Source organism: Eleutherodactylus coqui, chromosome 7 (genome assembly GCF_035609145.1).
Source record: "Eleutherodactylus coqui strain aEleCoq1 chromosome 7, aEleCoq1.hap1, whole genome shotgun sequence".
NCBI lineage: Eukaryota > Metazoa > Chordata > Amphibia > Anura > Eleutherodactylidae > Eleutherodactylus > Eleutherodactylus coqui.
In genome coordinates this window covers 2325286-2348327 of record NC_089843.1, presented here as the reverse complement: position 1 = coordinate 2348327, position 23042 = coordinate 2325286, and the positions used below count along the sequence as shown (strand labels likewise).

At 46.2% G+C, this 23042-nt stretch overlaps 1 protein-coding gene across 2 annotated transcripts in view; it reads right to left on the bottom strand.

Moving 5' to 3' along the window:
- Positions 1–293: 293 nt before the first annotated feature.
- Positions 294–23042, bottom strand: part of LOC136572296 (zinc finger protein 420-like) — a 73140-nt gene continuing 50391 nt past the window's right edge. The window contains exons 9-10 of one of the 2 annotated variants that reach the window (XM_066572757.1): positions 15732–15789; positions 294–3021 (exon numbers count right to left, since the gene is read on the bottom strand). In XM_066572757.1, the coding sequence (XP_066428854.1) occupies positions 1151–3021; positions 15732–15789 (1929 nt within the window). In that variant the 3' untranslated portion in view covers positions 294–1150. The remainder of the gene's footprint in view (positions 3022–15731; positions 15790–23042) is intronic. The other variant, XM_066572758.1, reaches the window with a different exon arrangement.

Below are 23042 nucleotides of genomic sequence, written 5' to 3'. Positions count from 1 at the left end.
TGTTTTTTCCTTCTACCTTTTTCTCCTGGTGTCTTGGGGCTCCAGACTGGTTTGGGTTTGTTCCATTATGAAGTTGATAAATGTGAAAATGAACAGCCAAGTATTCTGTTTTATGAGAAATGCGCACGAATCTGCCAGACACTCAGTGTTTTCACTTTTGTCTTTTTTTTCCAGTTCTCATGTACTGATGTATCAGCAAGGTGCGCATCCTTTATGATGTCTTTAGGATGTCTGCTGTTACTGTATATTTGTCTTTTGGTGAAATAAATGTTCCTTAAAAAAAAAAAAAAAAATTACTACTAAAAAGAATTTAAAAAAAAGAATTTTAAAAAAGGAGAACGGAGTTTGTTTGTAATTTCATGTCATTATTCATTAAAGATGCAGCTCAGTAATTCACACTTAATGAAAGAGTCTCATTAGCTTTATGACTTTTCTAGTCGCCATATAATATTCCGGGCCTCACTGATAGGAATGAAAAGGCTGCTAAATTAAGGGATCAGTTGCGGGGCCAATTTTTTATACTCCAAAGCACCAAATCTATCCAAAGCAGAAGTACTAGATAATTTCGCAATCCTAATTGTTTCTTTAGCTTCCTCTGGTGTTATTTCCTTTTCTAGATCACAATGAGAGGTGAGCGAGGAGGCAGTTCAGTTTCTTCCAAAAATCCTGTTAAATTCTGTTCCTTTTCAAGAAGAGTGTCTTGGTAAGGCCATCTCAGTCTAGAGGACATTTGGATTATTTTCCCATGTATTGTTGCCTTGTGGGCCACCAGTAGGATTGCCAGAAGTAGGGTATATTTTTAACCACTTAATGCTACGGGATGTAAGTTTACAATACATTACATGTATCAGAAATGGTACCAATAACAACTACAGCTTATCTGTCCTGGTGAGGGTTATTGATGAGGAATGTAGCCATTGACAAACAATAGCTGTCACGGAGCTCATACAAAAAAACCTCAGCATTAAGCAGTGATGGTTTTCTGTATTGCAGCCAAGCATCCGAAGGCATCCTGGGGCAGCAGGTCATACAATGGAGCTCCACACCTGCTGCATTTCCCACATTCTGAACATGATTTTGTTTTTTTGCCTGTGTGAATTCTTTGATGCTTAACAAGACCTGACAAACATATTTCCTGTATCCCGATTGGCTACTCCCCTGTGTGACTTCTGAGATGCTCAGCAAGATCTGATTTATGGGTAAAACGGCTTCCACATTCTAAGCATGAAAATAATTTCTCCCCTGTGTGAATTCTCTGATGTCTCTCAAGATGACCTTTAAGCATAAAACGTTCCCCACACTCTGAACATATAAAGGACTTCTCTCCTGTGTGAGATCTTAGATGTTCCACAAGAGAATCTTTGTGTGTAAAGCCTTTTCCACAGTCCAAACATGAATACGGATTCTTTCCTCTGTGACTTCTCTCATGCCTAAGAAGACTAGATTTCTGGGTAAAACATTTCTTACATTCAGGACATGAAAATGTCTTCTTTTCATCATGAGTTCTCAGATGTTCCAATAGAGAGAATTTAACCGTAAAACATCTTCCACATTCTGAACATGAATACGGTTTCTCTCCTGTGTGAGTTCTCTGATGTGTAACCAGATAGGATTTCTGTCTAAAACTTTTCCCACATTCTAAGCATGAATACGGCTTCTCTCTTGTGTGAATTTTCTGATGCTTAGCTAGACTTGATGCATCTATAATGCATTTCCCACTTTCTGAACATGAATATGGCTTCTCTGTGTGAGTTTTCTGATGTTTAACAAAAGCTGCTTTCTGTTTAAAATCTTTCCCACATTCCTTACATGAATATGGCATCTCTCCTGTATGAATTCTCTGATGCTCAACGAAAACATATTTACTACTAAAACCTTTCCCACATTCTGGACATGAAAAAGGCATCCCTTCTTTGTGAATTCTGTTATGTTTAGCTAGAGCTGATGAAAATGTGAAGCATTTTTCACATTCTGAACATGAATATGGCTTTTCTCCTGTGTGAGTTCTCTGATGCATATTTAGTCTGTCTTTAGTAATAAAACCTTTCCCACATTCTGAACATGGGTATGGCTTCTCTCCTGTGTGAATTCTCTCATGTATAACAAAAGCAGATTTTGATGTAAAATATTTCCCACATTCTGAACATGAAAAAGACTTCTCTCCTGTGTGACTTCTTAGATGTTCTGTTAATCTTGATTTACGGGTAAAACCTTTCTCACATTCAGGACATGAAAATGGCTTCTCTTCAGTGTGAGTTCTCAGATGTACCACAAGAGAGAATTTAGAGGCAAAACACCTTCCACATTCTGAGCATATATACGGTTTTTCTCCTGTGTGAGTTCTCTGATGTGCAACAAGCCTTGATTTATGTCTAAAACTTTTCTCACATTGTGAACATGAAAACGGCTTCTCTCCTGTGTGAGTTTTCTGGTGTTTAAAAAAACATGATTTCCGATTAAACCTTTTCCCACATTCCTTACATGAATACGGCATCTCTCCTGTGTGAATTCTCTGATGCTCAACCAAAACGGATTTCCTACAAAAACATTTCCCACATTCTGAACATGAAAGAGGCTTCTTTCCTGTACGACCTCTCTTTTGTTTAGCTAGATTTGATGCATCTGTAAAGCATTTGTCACAGTCTGAACAGGAATGCGGCTTTTCTCCTGTGTGACTTCTCTTATGCATAACAAGAGTTGATTTACATCTAAAACACCTTCCACATTCTGAACATGAATATGGCTTCTCCCCGCTGTGAATGGCTTGATGTTCAGTGAGAACGGCTTTCATAGTAAAGCATTTGCCGCACTCTGAACATGAAAATGGCCTCTGATCGATGTGAATTCTCCTGTGGATGGAAAGAGTCGATTTCCTTTTAAAACGTTGCCCACACCCAGAACATGCAAACATCTTGCCCAGTCCATGGCCACTTTCCCTGCCAGTCTGTGATTGATGATGTTTTAGTTCAGAATTGGGGGATAAAAGGTGATGTCCATGAGAGCCTCCTATGCAGTCTTTACCTGGAAGAGGGAACAAATATTTAAGCAAACCAAATAATTGATGCTTTACTACACAATGAGCAAGGCAGTCAGCAAATCAAGTTACAGACATGAAGGTTGATTCTAAGCTGCCACCAGATTCTGTTCAATACATTAAACAGCAGCTACAAAGTGCCAATTTGAGGATCCCCAAATCCATAGAAACATGGACTCTCTTCCCAAGAATTTTAGGGGTTCTCATCCAATCATGAGGTTTGAGCCACATCCAAAGCCCCTGGACAACAGTTGAGTTTGATGGGGAAAGATGCACTGATATCTCTGCTAATCCCCTTTAAGAAGGCCTGCTTTCTTTAAGACATCAGAGTCATGCTGACTCTTTAAAAGGCCTCATCTAACTAGACATAGTACAATATCTTGGAATTGTAGCTACATTTTCTCTGCTCAGGAATTGGTTTGGCTCATCTATGATGATTGTCACAAGAAGCCTCCTGTTTATCATGAATGGTCATTTATTGTGAAAGATGACCAGCTGGGGGGATGTTTTTACCAAATAGGATTTCCACACACGTCGGCCATTTCGGAGCCTGGGAAGATTATTTTACTGCCAAGAATGGATGTAGTCGCATACCTTGATGTTGTCTTACTCGTGAGACATCCTATTTCCATACATTTGGTAACAGCTACCATAAAAGATGATGAGGGGCAGATCATCAGCTCAGAGCTGCTTTTCCCTTTGACTAAACTCGGCATTTGCCGTCTGTTTTATGGAAAGGATGTGGTCATATGCGGCTCTCGTTTTAACTCTAGCTGAAGAATTTCTTAAACATTTCCTCTGAAGCTGCAGGGCAAATGCTGTGTTATATGGCAGGCATTATATGGCTATCAGCTATGTAATACATGGACAGCTTGTATTTGCCATAGTGGGAGTAACACTCAAACTGCAACTCTCCATTCTGAATCATAGAATGGGGTCCCGAGCAGAGGACTCATCCGTGAGGTCTATATTCCTTTATCCGGTCTGGTCTAGATTCACAACAACCCCATCATCAGCACTACAGCCGCAGCCTTTTCCCAGCCCGGGCTAGATGCACTACAGCCGCAGCCTTATCCCAGTCCGGTCTAGATGCACAACAGCCGCAGCCTTATCCCAGTCCGGTCTAGATGCACTACAGCCGCAGCCTTTTCCCAGCCCGGGCTAGATGCACTACAGCCGCAGCCTTATCCCAGTCCGGTCTAGATGCACAACAGCCACAATCTTACATTTTACATGGTTTCTCAGTGTTCTCAGCCAAGTAGCCTCTACTGAGATAAATGCCATTAATGTCCCCCGGGGCTATGATGATACGCTGTGCTATTAACTTCACAGCATCAGGAGGCGCTCCACACACACTGTTCTATATCCCAGCAAGAAGCATTACAATCTGCCTCCATCCTGGGCGCACAGACATGAAACTGATCCGAACCATCATCAGCCGAGCTCTACAGGCCGCCGGCCACCTGATGCCATCAGTATCTTCAGGACACCAGCAGATCTCCATGGCCGCTCACTGTGATCCAGGATACTAGGCCTTGACCGACAGCAGAATCTGCTTCATCTACGCCCCATCAGCCCGTCCTGCTCTGACTTACACCCACCGGCCACCACTGATATGTGAAGTCCAGGCTGAGCCCCGGGCCAACTGGGGGATAACGCTAGGACTAAATTTACAGACTAACCCCTACGACTTCCGGCTGGTAACCTTACCAGCAGAGAGAGCAGCTGAAGACTCTCTCCTCTCTCATAGACCACCTGTAAGGATCCATCAGACCAAAACAGAGACTTCTTACTCCACATCTTGCCTGCAGGACTAGATTGGAAGGAGCAGGGACACAGCAATATGGCGTTCATTGGTCTCATGCAGAGAAGATAACTTCCCATAACACCACAGATCAGCCACATTAGGAGGCATATTTCCATTTAGGAGAGGCTAAGTGCTCTTCACGCTCCATGCCTGACCCCAATCTTATTCCCCTCTCCAACATTAAAGTACCTACATTGGCCAACTCCTAAAGTACTGATCATCTGCCGCTATTTAGGGAACATTTCAGACATCCTCATTTTCTCACAAAGACACAGCTAGCTTAAAACGGTTGTAACAAGTTCTAACGATAACTTTGTGATCGGTCGGGGTCTGACTGCTGGGACCCCAAGTAATCTCGAGAATAGGGGTCTCAAAGGTGCCTGTAATCGCACCAGCATGCCGCTGCTTTATTCATTTCAATGGGAGTGCTGGAAATTGACAGTTGAGCGCTCTGCAATCTCCGGAGATGAAATTGGAATACACGGAGCCAGGGCTTGCACATGTGGGAACTTTTAGACCTCCCACTGATTGGGCCCCCGCAGATCAAAAACTTATCCTGTGGATAAGGAATAGCTTTATAACATGGCACGACCCCTCTAACTCGCTTAGGTGCTCACAAGTGTATCCTGCCCCGCACAAACCTAGGAAAGCCTCACCCTGTCTGCCCCCAGACTGAGTTCTACAATTCCCCCTGCAGCACACAGGCACACGAGGCATTGGTTTTTCCCTTTCAGCTCTCCGCCACAATAATGTCACTCCTGGCATGAGCAGCCAGCTCCCTCATGTCAAAGTAGGTCCAGACAGTCTTCAGACCCTCCACTTTTTGTTTTACACGTTGTGGCCTTATTTTCTCCATCTTTCTGCACCAAATACTCCATAATGACAAAGTGACAACAAAATGGGGGAAATCTTTGAACATTTAAAAAAAACAAAAAACCAACTAGTATTTTGCAGTGACATAAGTATTCACACCCCTGTACTCAAGACTGGCTGGATGTTCTTAAGGACAGAAATGTCCAAGACGGTTGGGAAATCTTATAAAATGAGATTCTCAAAGCACAATCGTTACCAATCCCTGAAAGAAGGAAGAATGGGAGGCATTTAAAGAGACCAGGATGGGCGGGGAGACCATTGTGCTGCAGGAGGAAGAAGTGTGACACCGGCCCCACTATCAGCACTTACGGAACGGGGAGGAGGGCAAAAGACACGGAGCCGCAGCCCACAACACCGGTAAGAGGCTGGGGACCAGCCCGCTAGCCCCTCCAGAGACTACGGACCACCACTGAAGGGCAAGGCAAGCCATAAGGCAGCGCTTTCTCAGGGGTTTGCAGATCGGAGGAGCCTTATGACCCTGCGCCGGCCAACACCGCAGCCTGAACCTTAGGCGCCTAGCCAACCAGACCAGTGGCCGAGGACTGAAGGACCCCCAGGGCTATCAGCAGGCTCTAACAAAGCAGGGGAGGACGGGCTGACACAGTGGGGAGTGTGACGGCAGTGACTTGCCACCGTACTTGAAAAGGTGAGAGTGGAAGCCCCTTTACGTCCCCCTGCCTAGGCCCATTGAAGTAAAGCAGGAGGAAGGAGGAAAAAAAAGGGGAAAAAACTTAAACATACCTGATCAGTATTCGAGCTGCCCCCCACTCCAGACTGAAAGCTCTATCGGGAGCCGCGCACCATCTTACCCTGAGGCCACTGCTGCCATCTATCGGTGAAATAGAGAACTGCAACTCTGTCCACAATTCCCTGAGAGTGCTGCTGACATCTAGTGGCAAACATTAGCACTGCATCTATAACCCATATTTTTCAAGCTTTTGTTGCCACCTAGTGGCCAGTGCTGACAACGTACTCTGTCACAACTTATACATATAAGTGAAAAAGACCGCAATTGGCAGAATTGACCCGGCTCTGCGAATTACCTGTCCAATTCAACTTTTAACATCTAGACTTATGCTGCAGATCCACTAAGAACCCCCGCTAAGCCGGAGGGCCACATACACAGTCACAATGTTTTTTTCTCCTCTGTGACCTGTGCTCCACCCCGTCCTGGTCATTTTGATGGAATCTGAGTCGATACCACACCACTATGCCAAAGAGAATTAACAAACAGAACAAGTTACGACCTTCTACTTCCCAGAGCACGCTTTCGGAACTCTTCTCAATTTCTCAACCCATCATTACCAAACCAGAAAGGCCACAGATACAGGCTCCAAATATGGACAAATCAACATCACCACCATTGGGAGACCAAGCTACTTCCCTACCGCTAACATCGGACGATTCCTCACTCTCTGTCTCTGATACGGCGCTCTTTCTACATATACAACACCTATTCAAAGCGGAACTACAGTCCGCGCTTCGCAATAGCCAGATTCATGACCTGGGGCAACGCATCGCTGACCTAGAACATAAGACAGGCGACATAGTGGAAGCCCTGGATCAGGAACGAGCCAAGGACGAAGATGTCTCTGAGTGGGTAGAGGCTCTAGAACTGAAGACCTGGAAAACAGAAGTACACGAGCAAATATCCGAATCAGAGGAATGCCAGAGGCAATCACCAACCTGCGGGAAGCAGCAACTAACCTATTCTCTGCGCTGCTACCACAAGTCTCCCAAGAAAGCTTACGTATCATCCGTATCCATCGGGCCCTGAGTAGACCTAACAACCCTGATCTACCTAGGGACATCGTCCTCAAACTCCACTATGATGAGATGCGCGACCAGATACTAGCAGCTGCAAAAAACCCAATAGTACTTCCAGGGGTATCGCCAACCGTCCAGATATATGCGGATATCGCCCCAATCACCCTGGCTAAAAGAAGGAGCCTGAGACCTCTTACCCAGGCGCTACAAAGAGCAAACATCCGCTACAGATGGAACTTCCCCTTTGCATTGAACATCAGGATCAACCAACGAACATATAATCTCCGAACATTGGAAGAAGGAAGACGTGTCCTAGAGGAAGAATGAATCCGTTTTGACACAACGAATGTCGTGACTCCTAGAACCCAAAGGCCGACAAGGACCTGGTCAATGACTGGAACCCCGCATCGAGCCCAGCCTCCCCAATAGAACAGCACCTCATTCAACAATGGAACTATACGGTACACCTGTATGCACCCCACTGACCCACCGGGGATAGGGAGGGGGGAATTACTGGGAGGAGGTTATATTAGCAGACTCTAAACAACTAAAGACTCACCTCTCCGACCCTCCAAACAAAAGAGTCGTGACATTCTGCTCCTCTTCACCGGGGGCTAAACCAGGCAATTAGTCGCTCAGAGGTTTGCATAGAGGGCCCTGCGTGCCGTGACGGTTCTGTTTAGCCACCCCCAGAATCTACGTGACACATAGTTTGGCCAATGTTAAATATAGTTAAAGTTTGAGGCCTGTGGATGTGATCGAATTTCCAACCTTTTATTTTCTAGCTATATTTAGCTCCAGGATGGAATGGAGGTATTTGTTGTCCACTCCGCTCCAGACCTCGTGAGTACCCCACATCATATGGGGGATACACCCGACGTCAGGACCACCTTGGGCTTACAAGCCCAATACGCTGTTATGTTACTTTTAATTACAAGCTCTTCCAACTATAGATCTTTATCTAAGGCAACACCCGCAAATCACCACAATACGTACCTATCACACTATGCAGGATTATCTAGGAAAGCAACCTGCTGGAGACCAGCAACACGCAAATCGGGACCTCCTTACCCAACCTGATTAGATCCCTTGACTCCCTTGCAGAGGTGTCAGGCTTAACGGTCAATATGGACAAGACTGAGGCTCATTATATTAATATCCCCAACCAGACAAAAAAGCTGATAGACCTCAATTTTGGGTTCCACATTCCCCCCCACTATCTTACTTAGGTATAAAGCTAACCCTTGATCTAGCCTCGTTATACAGGCGGAACTATCCCCCATTATTTAAATCCGTTAAGGCAGATTTGAGGAGATGGGACCGGCCCACCCTGTCCTGGATTGGACGCATAAATGCTATCAAAATGACAATACTACCACAACTACTCTATCTTTTCCAATGCCTCCCCATTAACATCCTGGCGGCAGACCTGAAAGAGATCCAAAAAGCGGTCTTCCAATTTATCTGGAGGGGAAAGAGACCAAGAATCAGGCAAAATGTTATGCACTACCACAGACGGGTGGGCGGATTATCTGTGCCAACTTTCAAAAATATTTTATGGCGGCCCAATTGTCTCAGATCCCCCTGATATTCGCAGGGGCGGGAGCACCAATTTGGGCAGAACTTGAGTCCTCTATGATAGCCCCAGTGGACCCCCATACAGTTTTTTGGCATAGAGGCTTCAAAGTCTCGGACTTGCAACTACTGTCCCCATTGACAGCTCACCTTTTTGATATCTGGAGAAAAACTAGATTTAAATATTCCTTGATGACAGATTTCCCACCCCTTCTACCCGTTATTCCTAACCAGAACTTCTCTTTGAGTACCCAACAGGGGGCTTTCCGGTGGTGGAGGAGCAAGGGTATAACACATTTACATCGCTTCCTTCAGTTCCAAAAGCTCCTAAGCATTCCCCAGATTATTGAGAAATATGACATCCCTAACAATCGATGGCTCAAACTTCACCAGATCTGCAGTTTTGTCAGAGCATTGCTGCCTAGGTCGACATCTATACCCAACACCACCACATTCGAAAAGATATGCCTATGGACCCCCCTTCAACCGGGGACTATCTCCTGTCTATATGCATCTATGAACCAACCCCCTCACAACAGAAAACTTCCGTATATGATTAGATGGAAAAGAGACCTTAATATTTCTCTCTCTCTGCCACGTTGGCATCATTGTTGCACATTTGATTCTAAGGGTAGCCACCAGGTGACATTGGCAGAAACCTTAATTAAGATCCTCCACAGCTCATTGTCTTGCTTTCGAGGCTGTGCGGAATTGGACTCTATTGTGCACACCTGGTGGACCTGTCTGGGGGTGACATCCCTTTGACTGATCCCCAGTGACATGTTTGCTGGCGAATAAACAGCTAGGCTTCAACAACCAACAGCATAAACTGGCTCAAGACATTTGTATGGCAACGAGAATATATATAGCGTCACAGTGGTTATCGCGCGTCTTGAAGATAGGCCCGGTCAAGGCTAGAATCTCGCTGATGATGAGATACGAGAAGCTTTCAGCTATCAGAGAAGACAGGATGGAGGTGTTCTTGAAAACATGGCAGCAGTGGTCCGAATATTTAGGAGCTGCAGGTCTCACAGAGGCCCTCCAGCGATAAGTTGGGGAGGGGAGAGAGATATAAAGTAGCCCTACAGAAAGTATGGATAGCAGCAGAACTAACCCCAAAAATATATTACACGGTTTGCGGAAGTTGTTGCCTGGATACTTGACTGAGCTTTATTATGTTATGTTTTGTTTTACGAATCTTTTCACTTCCAAATCCCCCTGCGAGGGGTACATCTATAGATACCATATTGTAATAATTTGGAAAAATTAATAAAACCATTTGAAACTAAAAAGACCAGGATGGATGAACACAGAACTTGTACATATGTTAAAGAGGAAGAAAAATATGTTTATCAAATGGGAAGAGGAGGGATATCTAAAGAAGAATATAATGGGGTCTGCAGAAACTGTAGGGCAAGGGTCAGAAAAGCTAAAGCTGAAAATGAATTGAGACCTGCAAGAGAGGCCAAAAGCAATAAAAAAGGATTTGGGGGGGTTAAAAGAAAAGTCACAGATGCTAATGGATGCCTACAGGATGAAAATGGTGAATTGGTTAAGAATGATGAGAAGGGCGAACTTTTAAATTCCTATTTTGTATCTGTTTTCTCTCAGAAAGTAGATGTAACATCAACTGATCTTTGCTGTGCTATTGGGGGAATAAAAGAATGCAGGCTATCTGTAAGCAGAGGGATGGTGAGGGAACACTTAGCTAACTTACATGAATTCAAGTCTCAAGGTCCAGATGAATTACATCCTAGGAAACTAAAGTAAGCAGCGGAGGTAATTACTGAACCACTCGCCATAATCTGTGACAATTCCTGGAGAACAGGGGAAGTCCCAGAAGATTGGAAAAGGGCAAATGTTGTCCGTATCTTCAAAAAAGGGAAGAAGGTGGATCCAGGAAACTACAGGCCTGTGAGCCTGACGTCTATACTAGGAAAGATCTTTGAATAAATACTTAAACAGCGTGTATGCAAGTACTTGGATGAGAATGGAGTAATTAACAAGAGACAGCATGGGTTTGTAACACACAAGTCATGCCGGACTGATCTAATGTCCTTCTATGACAGAATCACCGACTGGGTTGATCAGGGAAATGCGGTGGATATAGTATATCTTGGCTTCAGTAAAGCATTTGACAAAGTATCTCATACCGTTCTTATTGAAAAAAATGACCAAATCTGGGATTGACAAGGCAGCTGTTAGGTGGATTCACAACTGGCTGAGTGATCGTACTCAAAGAGCGGTCATAAATGGCTGCACATCCAAGTGGAAGAATGTATCAAGTGGGACCACAAGGCTCTGTCCTAGGCCCAGTGTTAGTCAACATTGTTATAAATGATCTGGAGGAGGGAATTGTGGGAAACTGATCAAATTTGGATCAAATGAGGCTGAAGGATACATCCAAAGGAAAAAAAAAGGAGAACTACCGCACTCCAATGAACAGGTCTCTCTATATAATAATCACCCCTTGGTACTGTGTTAAAGCGACCCAAGGTATCGAATACAAGTACAAAGTTTACAGGCACTCTGCCTTACCGTCTGGGGTTAATTGTGGAAATGTATGGCGCCGGAGGCCCATCTTCAAACACCAGACGCTGCTCTAAAATTAGGTGACGTCAATCAATTACTCACAGCTTGCCGTAGTTACATATCTACTGCGCATGTGTAGTTTTCGTGGAACGCAAATGCGTTCCGGCGTTTGGGCTTAAAGGGGTTGTCCCGTGGCAGCAAGTGGGGGTATACACTTCTGTATGGCCATATTAATGCACTTTGTAATATACATCGTGCATTAACCCTTTCCAATCCACTGTCTGACCTCTGAAGACATTATGATTTAAGGTTGTACAGCTCAGATGCTGGAAGACATCTGTCGGGGTTCTCTTACTGTATATTGCCAGCCTCTCTGCTGTTGGAGCCTATCCAATGTGTCATCTCATGCAGTACTGGCTTTACCCAGTATATAGCGCCGTTGTATAACGACAGACAAAGAGTAAGCCCCCTAGGAAACTAGGATACAAATTGGATTGGAAAGGGTTAAATATGAGCCATACAGAAGTTATTCACTTACCTGCTCCGTTGCTAGCGTCCTCGTCTCCATGGTTCCGTCTAATTTCGGTGTCTTCTTGCTTTTTTAGACGCGCTTGCGCAGATGGATCTTCTACCTTCGGCTCGGAAGCATCGGCGATTTGGCTCCGCCCCTTGTATGCATCATCGCGTAGCTCCGCCCCGTCACGTGCCGATTCCAGCCAATCAGGAGGCTGGAATCGGCACACGTCATGGGGCGGAGCTACGCGATGACGCGTACAAGGGGGCGGAGCCAAATCGCCGATGCTTCCAAACCGAGCCGAAGGGAGAAGATCCATCTGCGCAAGCGCGTCTAAAAAAGCAAGAAGACACCGAAATTAGACGGAACCATGGCGACGGGGATGCTAGCAACGGAGCAGGTAAGTGAATAACTTCGGTATGGCTCATATTTAATGCACGATGTATATTACAAAGTGCATTAATATGGCCATACAGAAGTGTATACCCCACTTGATTTCGCGAGACAACCCCTTTAAGCCAGCCCGTCAATCAACCTCCCACGGACAGAGATAAAGTTGTTGTAATTTTGAATGACAATCCATAGCACTTCCCTACCTTCAGCAGGCTGGATGTGTTCCACAGCCACTGGATTCCTCCACTATAGCTTGGGGGGTATCCACTGTCTCCCCAATGCTTCTCCTCTCAGGGGTAATTCCTGGGGGTGACAAGATACACACCCACAGGGACACCTGCATCCATTGCCCCTAATTCTCCTAACTTTTTAAAAGTAAGAGTCGGGGATAGATTAAGGACGGCATTAAGTGGTATGTTGCAGATGTAGGCCGCAGGCTGATGCAGGGGGCCTGGCGCCACCACGGGAGAAGACCACAACGGGAGCCCCAACACCGCTGTGAAAGAAGAGGAAGACCATGGTCTGCAGAGGGGATCAGAGTGCCGCGGAAAGAGTCCCAGCGCTCCTATGGAAGTAAGCCGATGTCAGTAGCTGTAGCTCTGCCATGGGAGGTCCTGTCACGCAGTGGGCGCCCAAGTCTGAAGCCTCCAACTGCAAGTGAGTCCTCTACAGGGATTAATAGCTGGGAGGTCTAACCGCAGAATCTCACTGCTTGAGCGATGACTTTCAGGTGATCCGGAAGCGCAGGTCCCGCAGTTGCTAGTTTCCAACATGGAGGTCTCAGTCCATCCACCAGAGCAGGCTGCAACTGGGGCTCTGATGTAACGGGTTACTTCAAGGAGACTTCCCAAGGTAAAGGAAAGAGGAGTCTGTGTGCATGCAAGGGGGATGGGGAAAGTTCAACGGTAGAATCCTTTGTTTTAGTATGGATTCTCCCTGGGAGCCCAAACCATGTGCTGTTAGGTTGTGCTGGCTGGGATCTGTTGTGCTACATTGGTTTCTAGCAGCACAGCATCACCTGTATGGAATGATTGAGCTGGCTGGGTCTGGTGTTCTCCTGCTAGCCAATCACCACAGGTCTATTTGCAGATAAATATCCTCCCTCTGCAAGAGAAAGCTAGTATCCCTTCACTCTAGGGTTGCAGGTTTTGCATGCCTGACCTTGTGTTATGGGTTTGTGCAGGTGGCCGAACAATAGGTGTGGATAGCCCTGTTCTGTGTATATGGTGTGAACAGTGTCAGGTTCTGTATGTCTGTGCAGGTGGCTGGACAAGAGGAGTGAGCTGTCCTGTTCTATGTGGTTGTGTGTCTGGTATGCTAACTCTAGTGTGTTGCTGTGTGAATGGTGCCCTGTGCTGCCTGCTTAGTGTCTTGCTAGAGTAGGGACTGCAAGACACGAGGAGCCTTGTCGTGGCCTTGCAGCTTAAGTTCATTGGCGAATGTATGGACTAATCCCTCACTTTTATATTCAGCTTTACCATCTGCTTTAGTGTGTGAGGCTGTGTGGTAAGTGAGTTTGTGCATTTATTGTGTCAGTTCCACCTGGTTGCGAGTATCACCCTTTCAGGGACAACAGGGCCGAGGTTCCAGCGTGGGGCCGCCTTTATAGAGGTGATAGCCCTGCTTGTTAGGTAGGGCCTTGTCATCTTCCCTGCAGCACTGGGCAAATTGTCCCAAACCTGTGTCTTCAGGTCACATTCTGCTGGTCACTAAGCCACGCTCCCCCATCCTAAATTTTTTAAAGTGTAAAATATTGTCTCACAATATCTATGGGTTCAACTCTCCACCGAAGTGGAGAAAGGCATTTCTTACTGAAAATATCGATCCGACTTATTCTGTCTACAAGTAGCAGTAGTTCTTTCTTTACATTAGCCCGTTCTAGTTGGAACTTATTTTATGCATATATTGTGCCTTTAAGGTTACACCCACACGCACCCGTTCATAAATTTCTGTAACCTTTACTTTATAGTTTTGTTGGTTACCGGCCATTCTGCAGTCACTTTGGTTTTAATGCTGCACCAAACTTTCTTTACCGGCTTCATATCCGGCTATTTCCCGGCGCCTCAAGTCCGGATTCATTAAACACAAGCATCACGTTGTGCGGACTGGCAAGGAGCTCCATCCAGTTCTGGAAACTTCTCACTGAGCTGATTAAACAGGAGAGTCTCCATCATATTCCGGGACTGGAACCGATCCATCATTCCTATTACTGCATGCAGATGAGCCGGCCCTCTTACTAGGATGACACCCCAGAGCGGCCGTCAGTCCGGAGGGAGAACCTTTAGGACAACGCAGTCCTCTGGGGTTCCTCTTCCGGCTTCTTCCTCACTTACAAGTAACTGTCGCCCGTCATTTTAATCCCAAACTCCTCAGAAATGTGGGCTCTTTCCCAATCTTCTGAAGTCCTAATCTTATATTGCTTGGCCGATCCAAGGTGCATAACCTTTAATTGTGGAGTCAAAGGCTACTCCTTCCTGGATGGATAAGACTGGTAACCTGCATCGCCTCCTCCTCGTAGTCCTACAGCCTAAGGAGTGCCTGCACTTTCATAAAACTTTTGTATCATAGAGTCAAAAGTATTGATCAGTGGGGGTCCCGCTGCTGAAACCCGCACTGATCGCCAGAATGAGGGTGCTGCAGTGCTCTATGAGGTAGTCTGCAGCTGCCGAAAGCAGCCAAAAACTAGCGGTAGGGCGAGCGCGGCAGCACCCCCATTCTAGCGATCAGCAGGGACTCCAGCAGCGGGACCCCCACGGATCAATACTGTTAACAAGTCTCTATGAGACAAGTGATATGACAGTGCGGGCACTCCTAACGTCACACCACTGCATTCCATCTGCCTTCGGAATATTCAAGCACAGTTTAAAGCGTAATCAGTCATCCTTAGGGCGGGTGATTTATTGGCCTTCCACAGCACACCCTTCTGTTCATAGACAAGTCCTGACCCAAATCCAGTCGGTTTAGTATCGGAGACACTAGCGATTATTTATAAATCAATTTCAGAACACTCCAGTTTTACCCAGTTTACGAGATGAAATATCACCAAACCATCAAATCCTATTCCCAGGCTTCCAGTAAACCTGTTAATACCCACTGATCCACCTGACTGGAGGAGCAGGAGACCAGCAGGTGTCTACATGACATCCGTCGCCTCCATTGGGCGGCAGGTAGAACATTTTACATCTCAGTCTACAATTTAGGACAGACTAACCAGCAGATTCACGGACGGCTCTTACCGTTCACCGCCACCATTATGGGCTCTTCCAGTCCATCCGCTCTTCCACCATAACTTTCCTACAAGGATCCCACAGGAGACGAGGAGAAAGACAAAGGAAGACAAGATTATCCAGATGGAGGTCAAAAATCCCTAAACGACATGAAGCAATCTAAAGGATCCCCCTAAGTGGTGACCAGACGGGGCCAACATCCAGCCACGGATTCTACATCTGGCCAGGTTTCTGTCTTCCTACATGAAATGGTCTCCGTCTATCTAGAGGTGACGACGGCTCAGTAACCCCAGATCTCAGGTCAGTCAGCGACCTCACGGCTTTTACAGTAAAGACCCTTCTATTAGCGCTGCAGACTGAACCTTCTTTCCTCCAGAGCGGTCGCTCTTCTCCTTTGTGATCAGCTCACTGCACACGGTGTTCTTGTATCTATTTGTACCAATGCATCATGTCCTCCCTAAGACGACTCTGGTGGCCACTGCGGCACATTCTAGAGGAGGCCACACAAATAACGCTGGGAGATATCACTTATAGTCAGGGTTACCCCCCCCCCCCCATTACACATTATTATTATTTACCACATTTACAAACTATCAGCTGTTTGCAGAAAACAATCAAACAAGAACCATATAAAGAGCTGAACACAACTAATATAACAAGCGGTTTCTCCAAGTTCACAACAACATAAAATATTCCCACCTTCATGACTAACATCTTTAGAATTTGGAGGAGAGTTCAGAATAGTGCTGGTTACAGGGGATAGTGGTGACTGTAGAGAGGACAGAATAGTGCTGATTACAGAGGATAGTGGTGACAGTAGAGAGGACAGAATAGTGCTGGTTATAGGGGATAGTGGTGACAGTAGGGGACAGAATAGTGCTGGTTACAGAGGATAGTGGTGACAGTAAAGGACAGAATAGTGCTGGTTACAGAGGATAGTGGTGACAGTAGAGGACAGAATAGTGCTGGTTACAGAGGATAGTGGTGACAGTAGAGGACAGAATAGTGCTGGTTACAGGGGATAGTGGTGGCAGTAGAGGACAGAATAGTGCTGGTTACAGGGGATAGTGGTGACAGTAGAGAGGACAGAATAGTGCTGGTTACAGAGGATAGTGGTGACAGTAAAGGACAGAATAGTGCTGGTTACAGAGGATAGTGGTGACAGTAGAGGACAGAATAGTGCTGGTTACAGAGGATAGTGGTGACAGTAGAGTACAGAATAGTGCTGGTTACAGGGGATAGTGGTGACAGTAGAGGACAGAATAGTGCTGGTTACAGAGGATAGTGGTGACAGTAGAGGACAGAATAGTGCTGGTTACAGAGGATAGCGGTGACAGTAGAGGACAGAATAGTGCTGGTTACAGAGGATAGTGGTGACAGTAGAGGGGACAGAATAATGCTGCTTACAGGGGATAGTGGTGAGAGTAGAGGACAGAATAGTGCTGGTTACAGGGGATAGTGGTGACAGTAGGGGACAGAATAGTGCTGGTTACAGGGGATAGTGGTGACAGTAGAGAGGACAGAATAGTGCTGGTTACAGGGGATAGTGGTGACAGTAGAGGACAGAATAGTGCTGGTTACAGGGGATAGTGGTGACAGTAGAGAGAGGACAGAATAGTGCTGGTTACAGGGGATAGTGGTGACAGTAGAGGACAGAATAGTGCTGGTTACAGGGGATAGTGGTGACAGTAGAGGACAGAATAGTGCTGGTTACAGGGGATAGTGGTGACAGTAGAGGACAGAATAGTGCTGGTTACAGGGGATAGTGGTGACAGTAGAGAGAGGACAGAATAGTGCTGGTTACAGGGGATAGTGGTGACAGTAGAGAGGACAGAATAGTGCTGGTTACAGGGGATAGTGGTGACAGTAGAGGACAGAATAGTGCTGGTTACAGGGGATAGTGGTGACAGTAGAGAGAGGACAGAATAGTGCTGGTTACAGGGGATAGTGGTGACAGTAGAGGACAGAATAGTGCTGGTTACAGGGGATAGTGGTGACAGTAGAGGACAGAATAGTGCTGGTTACAGGGGATAGTGGTGACAGTAGAGGACAGAATAGTGCTGGTTACAGGGGATAGTGGTGACAGTAGAGGACAGAATAGTGCTGGTTACGGGGGATAGTGGTGACAGTAGAGAGGACAGAATAGTGCTGGTTACAGGGGATAGTGGTGACAGTAGAGGACAGAATAGTGCTGGTTATAGAGGATAGTGGTGACAGTAGAGAGGACAGAATAGTGCTGGTTACAGAGGATAGTGGTGACAGTAGAGGACAGAATAGTGCTGGTTACAGGGGATAGTGGTGACAGTAGAGAGAGGACAGAATAGTGCTGGTTACAGGGGATAGTGGTGACAGTAGAGGACAGAATAGTGCTGGTTACAGGGGATAGTGGTGACAGTAGAGAGGACAGAATAGTGCTGGTTACAGAGGATAGTGGTGACAGTAGAGGATAGAATAGTGCTGGTTATAGGGGATAGTGGTGATAGTAGAGGACAGTATAGTGCTGGTTACAGAGGATAGTGGTGACAGTAGAGGACAGAATAGTGCTGGTTACAGAGGATAGTGGTGACAGTAGAGGACAGAATAGTGCTGGTTACAGGGGATAGTGGTGACAGTATAGGACAGAATAGTGCTGGTTACAGAGGATAGTGCTGACAGTAGAGAGAGGACAGAATAGTGCTGGTTACAGGGGAGAGTGGTGACAGTAGAGAGAGGACAGAATAGTGCTGGTTACAGAGGATAGTGGTGACAGTAGGGGACAGAATAGTGCTGGTTACAGGGGATAGTGGTGACAGTAGAGGACAGAATAGTGCTGGTTACAGGGGATAGTGGTGACAGTAGAGGACAGAATAGTGCTGGTTACAGAGGATAGTGGTGACAGTAGGGGACAGAATAGTGCTGGTTACAGGGGATAGTGGTGACAGTAGAGGACAGAATAGTGCTGGTTACAGGGGATAGTGGTGACATTAGAGGACAGAATAGTGTTGGTTACAGGGGATTGTGGTGACAGAGAGGACAGAATAGTGCTGGTTACAGAGGATAGTGGTGACAGTAGAGGACAGAATAGTGCTGGTTACAGAGGATAGTGGTGACAGTATAGGACAGAATAGTGCTGGTTACAGAGGATAGTGGTGACAGTAGAGGACAGAATAGTGCTGGTTACAGAGGATAGTGGTGACAGTAGAGGACAGAATAGTGCTGGTTACAGAGTATGGTGGTGACAGTAGAGGACAGAATAGTGCTGGTTACAGAGGATAGTGGTGACAGTAGAGAGGACAGAATAGTGCTGGTTACAGAGGATAGTGGTGACAGTAGAGAGGACAGAATAGTGCTGGTTACAGAGGATAGTGGTGACAGTAGAGGACAGAATAGTGCTGGTTACAGAGGATAGTGGTGACAGTAGAGGACAGAATAGTGCTGGTTACAGGGGATAGTGGTGACAGTAGAGGACAGAATAGTGCTGGTTACAGGGGATAGTGGTGACAGTAGAGGACAGAATAGAGCTGGTTACAGGGGATAGTGGTGACAGTAGAGAGGACAGAATAGTGCTGGTTACAGGGGATAGTGGTGACAGTAGAGGACAGAATAGTGCTGGTTACAGGGGATAGTGGTGACAGTAGGGGACAGAATAGTGCTGGTTACAGGGGATAGTGATGACAGTAGAGGACAGAATAGTGCTGGTTACAGGGGATAGTGGTGACAGTAGAGGACAGTATAGTGCTGGTTACAGAGGATAGTGGTGACAGTAGAGGACAGAATAGTGCTGGTTACAGAGGATAGTGGTGACAGTAGAGGACAGAATAGTGCTGGTTACAGGGGATAGTGGTGACAGTAGAGGACAGAATAGTGCTGGTTACAGGGGATAGTGGTGACAGCAGAGGACAGAATAGTGCTGGTTACAGGGGATAGTGGTGACAGTAGAGGACAGAATAGTGCTGGTTACAGGAGGATAGTGGTCACAGTAGAGGACAGAATAGTGCTGGTTACAGGGGATAGTGGTGACAGTAGAGGACAGAACAGTGCTGGTTACAGGGGATAGTGGTGACAGTAGAGGACAGAATAGTGCTGGTTACAGGGGATAGTGGTGACAGTAGAGAGAGAACAGAATAGTGCTGGTTACAGAGGATAGTGGTGACAGTAGAGAGGACAGAATAGTGCTGGTTACAGAGGATAGTGGTGACAGTAGAGGACAGAATAGTGCTGGTTACAGAGGATAGTGGTGACAGTAGAGAGGACAGAATAGTGCTGGTTACAGGGGATAGTGGTGACTGTAGAGAGGACAGAATAGTGCTGATTACAGGGGATAGTGGTGACCGTAGAGGACAGAATAGTGCTGGTTATAGGGGATAGTGCTGACAGTAGAGAGAAGACAGAATAGTGCTGGTTACAGGGGATAGTGGTGACAGTAGAGAGAAGACAGAATAGTGCTGATTACAGGGAATAGTGGTGACAGTAGAGGACAGAATAGTGCTGGTTACAGGGGATAGTGGTGACAGTAGAGGACAGAATACTGCTGGTTACAGGGGATAGTGGTGACAGTAGAGAGAAGACAGAATAGTGCTGGTTACAGGGGATAGTGGTGACAGTAGAGAGAAGACAGAATAGTGCTGATTACAGGGAATAGTGGTGACAGTAGAGGACAGAATACTGCTGGTTACAGGGGATAGTGGTGACAGTAGAGGACAGAATAGTGCTGGTTACAGGGGATAGTGGTGACAGTAGAGGACAGAATACTGCTGGTTACAGGGGATAGTGGTGACAGTAGAGAGGACAGAATAGTGCTGGTTACAGAGGATAGTGGTGACAGTAGAGAGGACAGAATAGTGCTGGTTACAGAGGATAGTGGTGACAGTAGAGGACAGAATAGTGTTGGTTACAGAGGATAGTGGTGACAGTAGAGAGAGGACAGAATAGTGCTGGTTACAGGGGAGAGTGGTGACAGTAGAGAGAGGACAGAATAGTGCTGGTTACAGAGGATAGTGGTGACAGTAGGGGACAGAATAGTGCTGGTTACAGGGGATAGTGGTGACAGTAGAGGACAGAATAGTGCTGGTTACAGGGGATACTGGTGACAGTAGAGGACAGAATAGTGCTGGTTACAGAGGATAGTGGTGACAGTAGAGGACAGAATAGAGCTGGTTACAGGGGATTGTGGTGACAGAGAGGACAGAATAGTGCTGGTTACAGAGGATAGTGGTGACAGTAGAGGACAGAATAGTGCTGGTTATAGGGGATAGTGGTGACAGTAGAGGACAGAATAGTGCTGGTTAAAGAGGATAGTGGTGACAGTAGAGAGAGGATAGAATAGTGCTGGTTACAGGGGATAGTGGTGACAATAGAGAGGACAGAATAGTGCTGGTTACAGAGGATAGTGGTGACAGTAGAGAGGACAGAATAGTGCTGGTTACAGAGGATAGTGGTGACAGTAGAGGACAGAATAGTGCTGGATACAGAGGATAGTGGTGACAGTAGAGAGGGGACAGAATAGTGCTGGTTACAGGAGATAGTGGTGACAGTAGAGGACAGAATAGTGCTGGTTACAGAGGATAGTGGTGACAGTAGAGAGGACAGAATAGTGCTGGTTACAGAGGATAGTGGTGACAGTAGAGGACAGTATAGTGCTGGTTACAGAGGATAGTGGTGACAATAGAGAGGACAGAATAGTGCTGGTTACAGGGGATAGTGGTGGCAGTAGAGAGGACAGAATAGTGCTGGTTATAGAGGATAGTGGTGACAGTAGAGGACAGAATAGTGCTGGTTACAGAGGATAGTGGTGACAGAAGAAGACAGAATAGTGCTGGTTACAGGGGATAGTGGTGACAGTAGAGGACAGAATAGTGCTGGTTACAGAGGATAGTGGTGACAGTAGAAGACAGAATAGTGCTGGTTACAGGGGATAGTGGTGATAGTAGAGGACAGAATAGTCCTGCTTACAGAGGATAGTGGTGACAGTAGAGGACAGAATAGTGCTGGTTACAGAGGATAGTGGTGACAGTACAGAGGACAGAATAGTGCTGGTTACAGGGGATAGTGGTGACAGTAGAGAGGACAGAATAGTGCTGGTTACAGAGGATAGTGGTGACAGTAGAGAGAGGACAGAATAGTGCTGGTTACAGGGGATAGTGGTGACAGTAGAGAGGACAGAATAGTGCTGGTTACAGGGGATAGTGGTGACAGTAGAGAGGACAGAATAGTGCTGGTTACAGAGGATAGTGGTGACAGTAGAGAGAGGACAGAATAGTGCTGGTTACAGGGGATAGTGGTGACAGTAGAGAGGACAGAATAGTGCTGGTTACAGGGGATAGTGGTGACAGTAGAAGACAGAATAGTGCTGGTTACAGGGGATAGTAGTGACAGTAGAGGACAGAATAGTGCTGGTTACAGAGGATAGTGGTGACAGTAGAGAGGACAGAATAGTGCTGGTTACAGGGGATAGTGGTGACAGTAGAGGACAGAATAGTGCTGGTTACAGAGGATAGTGGTGACAGTAGAGGACACAATAGTGCTGGTTACAGGGGATAGTGGTGACAGTAGAGGACAGAATAGTGCTGGTTAAAGGGGATAGTGGTGACAGTAGAGGACAGAATAGTGCTGGTTATAGAGGATAGTGGTGACAGTAGAGGACAGAATAGTGCTGGTTACAGGGGATAGTGGTGACAGTAGAGGACAGAATAGTGCTGGTTACAGGGGATAGTGGTGACAGTAGAGGACAGAATAGTGCTAGTTACAGGGGATAGTGGTGACAGTAGAGGACAGAATAGTGCTGGTTACAGGGGATAGTGGTGACAGTAGAGAGGATAGAATAGTGCTGGTTACAGAGGATAGTGGTGACAGTAGAGGACAGAATAGTGCTAGTTATAGGGGATAGTGGTGACAGTAGAGGACAGAATAGTGCTGGTTACAGGGGATAGTGGTGACTGTAGAGGACAGAATAGTGCTGGTTATAGGGGATAGTGGTGACAGTAGAGAGGACAGAATAGAGCTGGTTACAGGGGATAGTGGTGACAGTAGAGGACAGAATAGTGCTGGTTACAGGGGATAGTGGTGACAGTAGAGGACAGAATAGTGCTGGTTACAGGGGATAGTGGTGACAGTAGAGGACAGAATAGTGCTGGTTACAGGGAATAGTGGTGACAGTAGAGAGGACAGAATATAGCTGGTTACAGAGGATAGTGGTGACAGTAGAGGACAGAATAGTGCTGGTTACAGAGGATAGTGGTGACAGTAGAGGACAGAATAGTGCTGGTTACAGGGGATAGTGGTGATAGTAGAGAACAGAATAGTGCTGGTTACAGGGGATAGTGGTGACAGTAGAGGACAGAA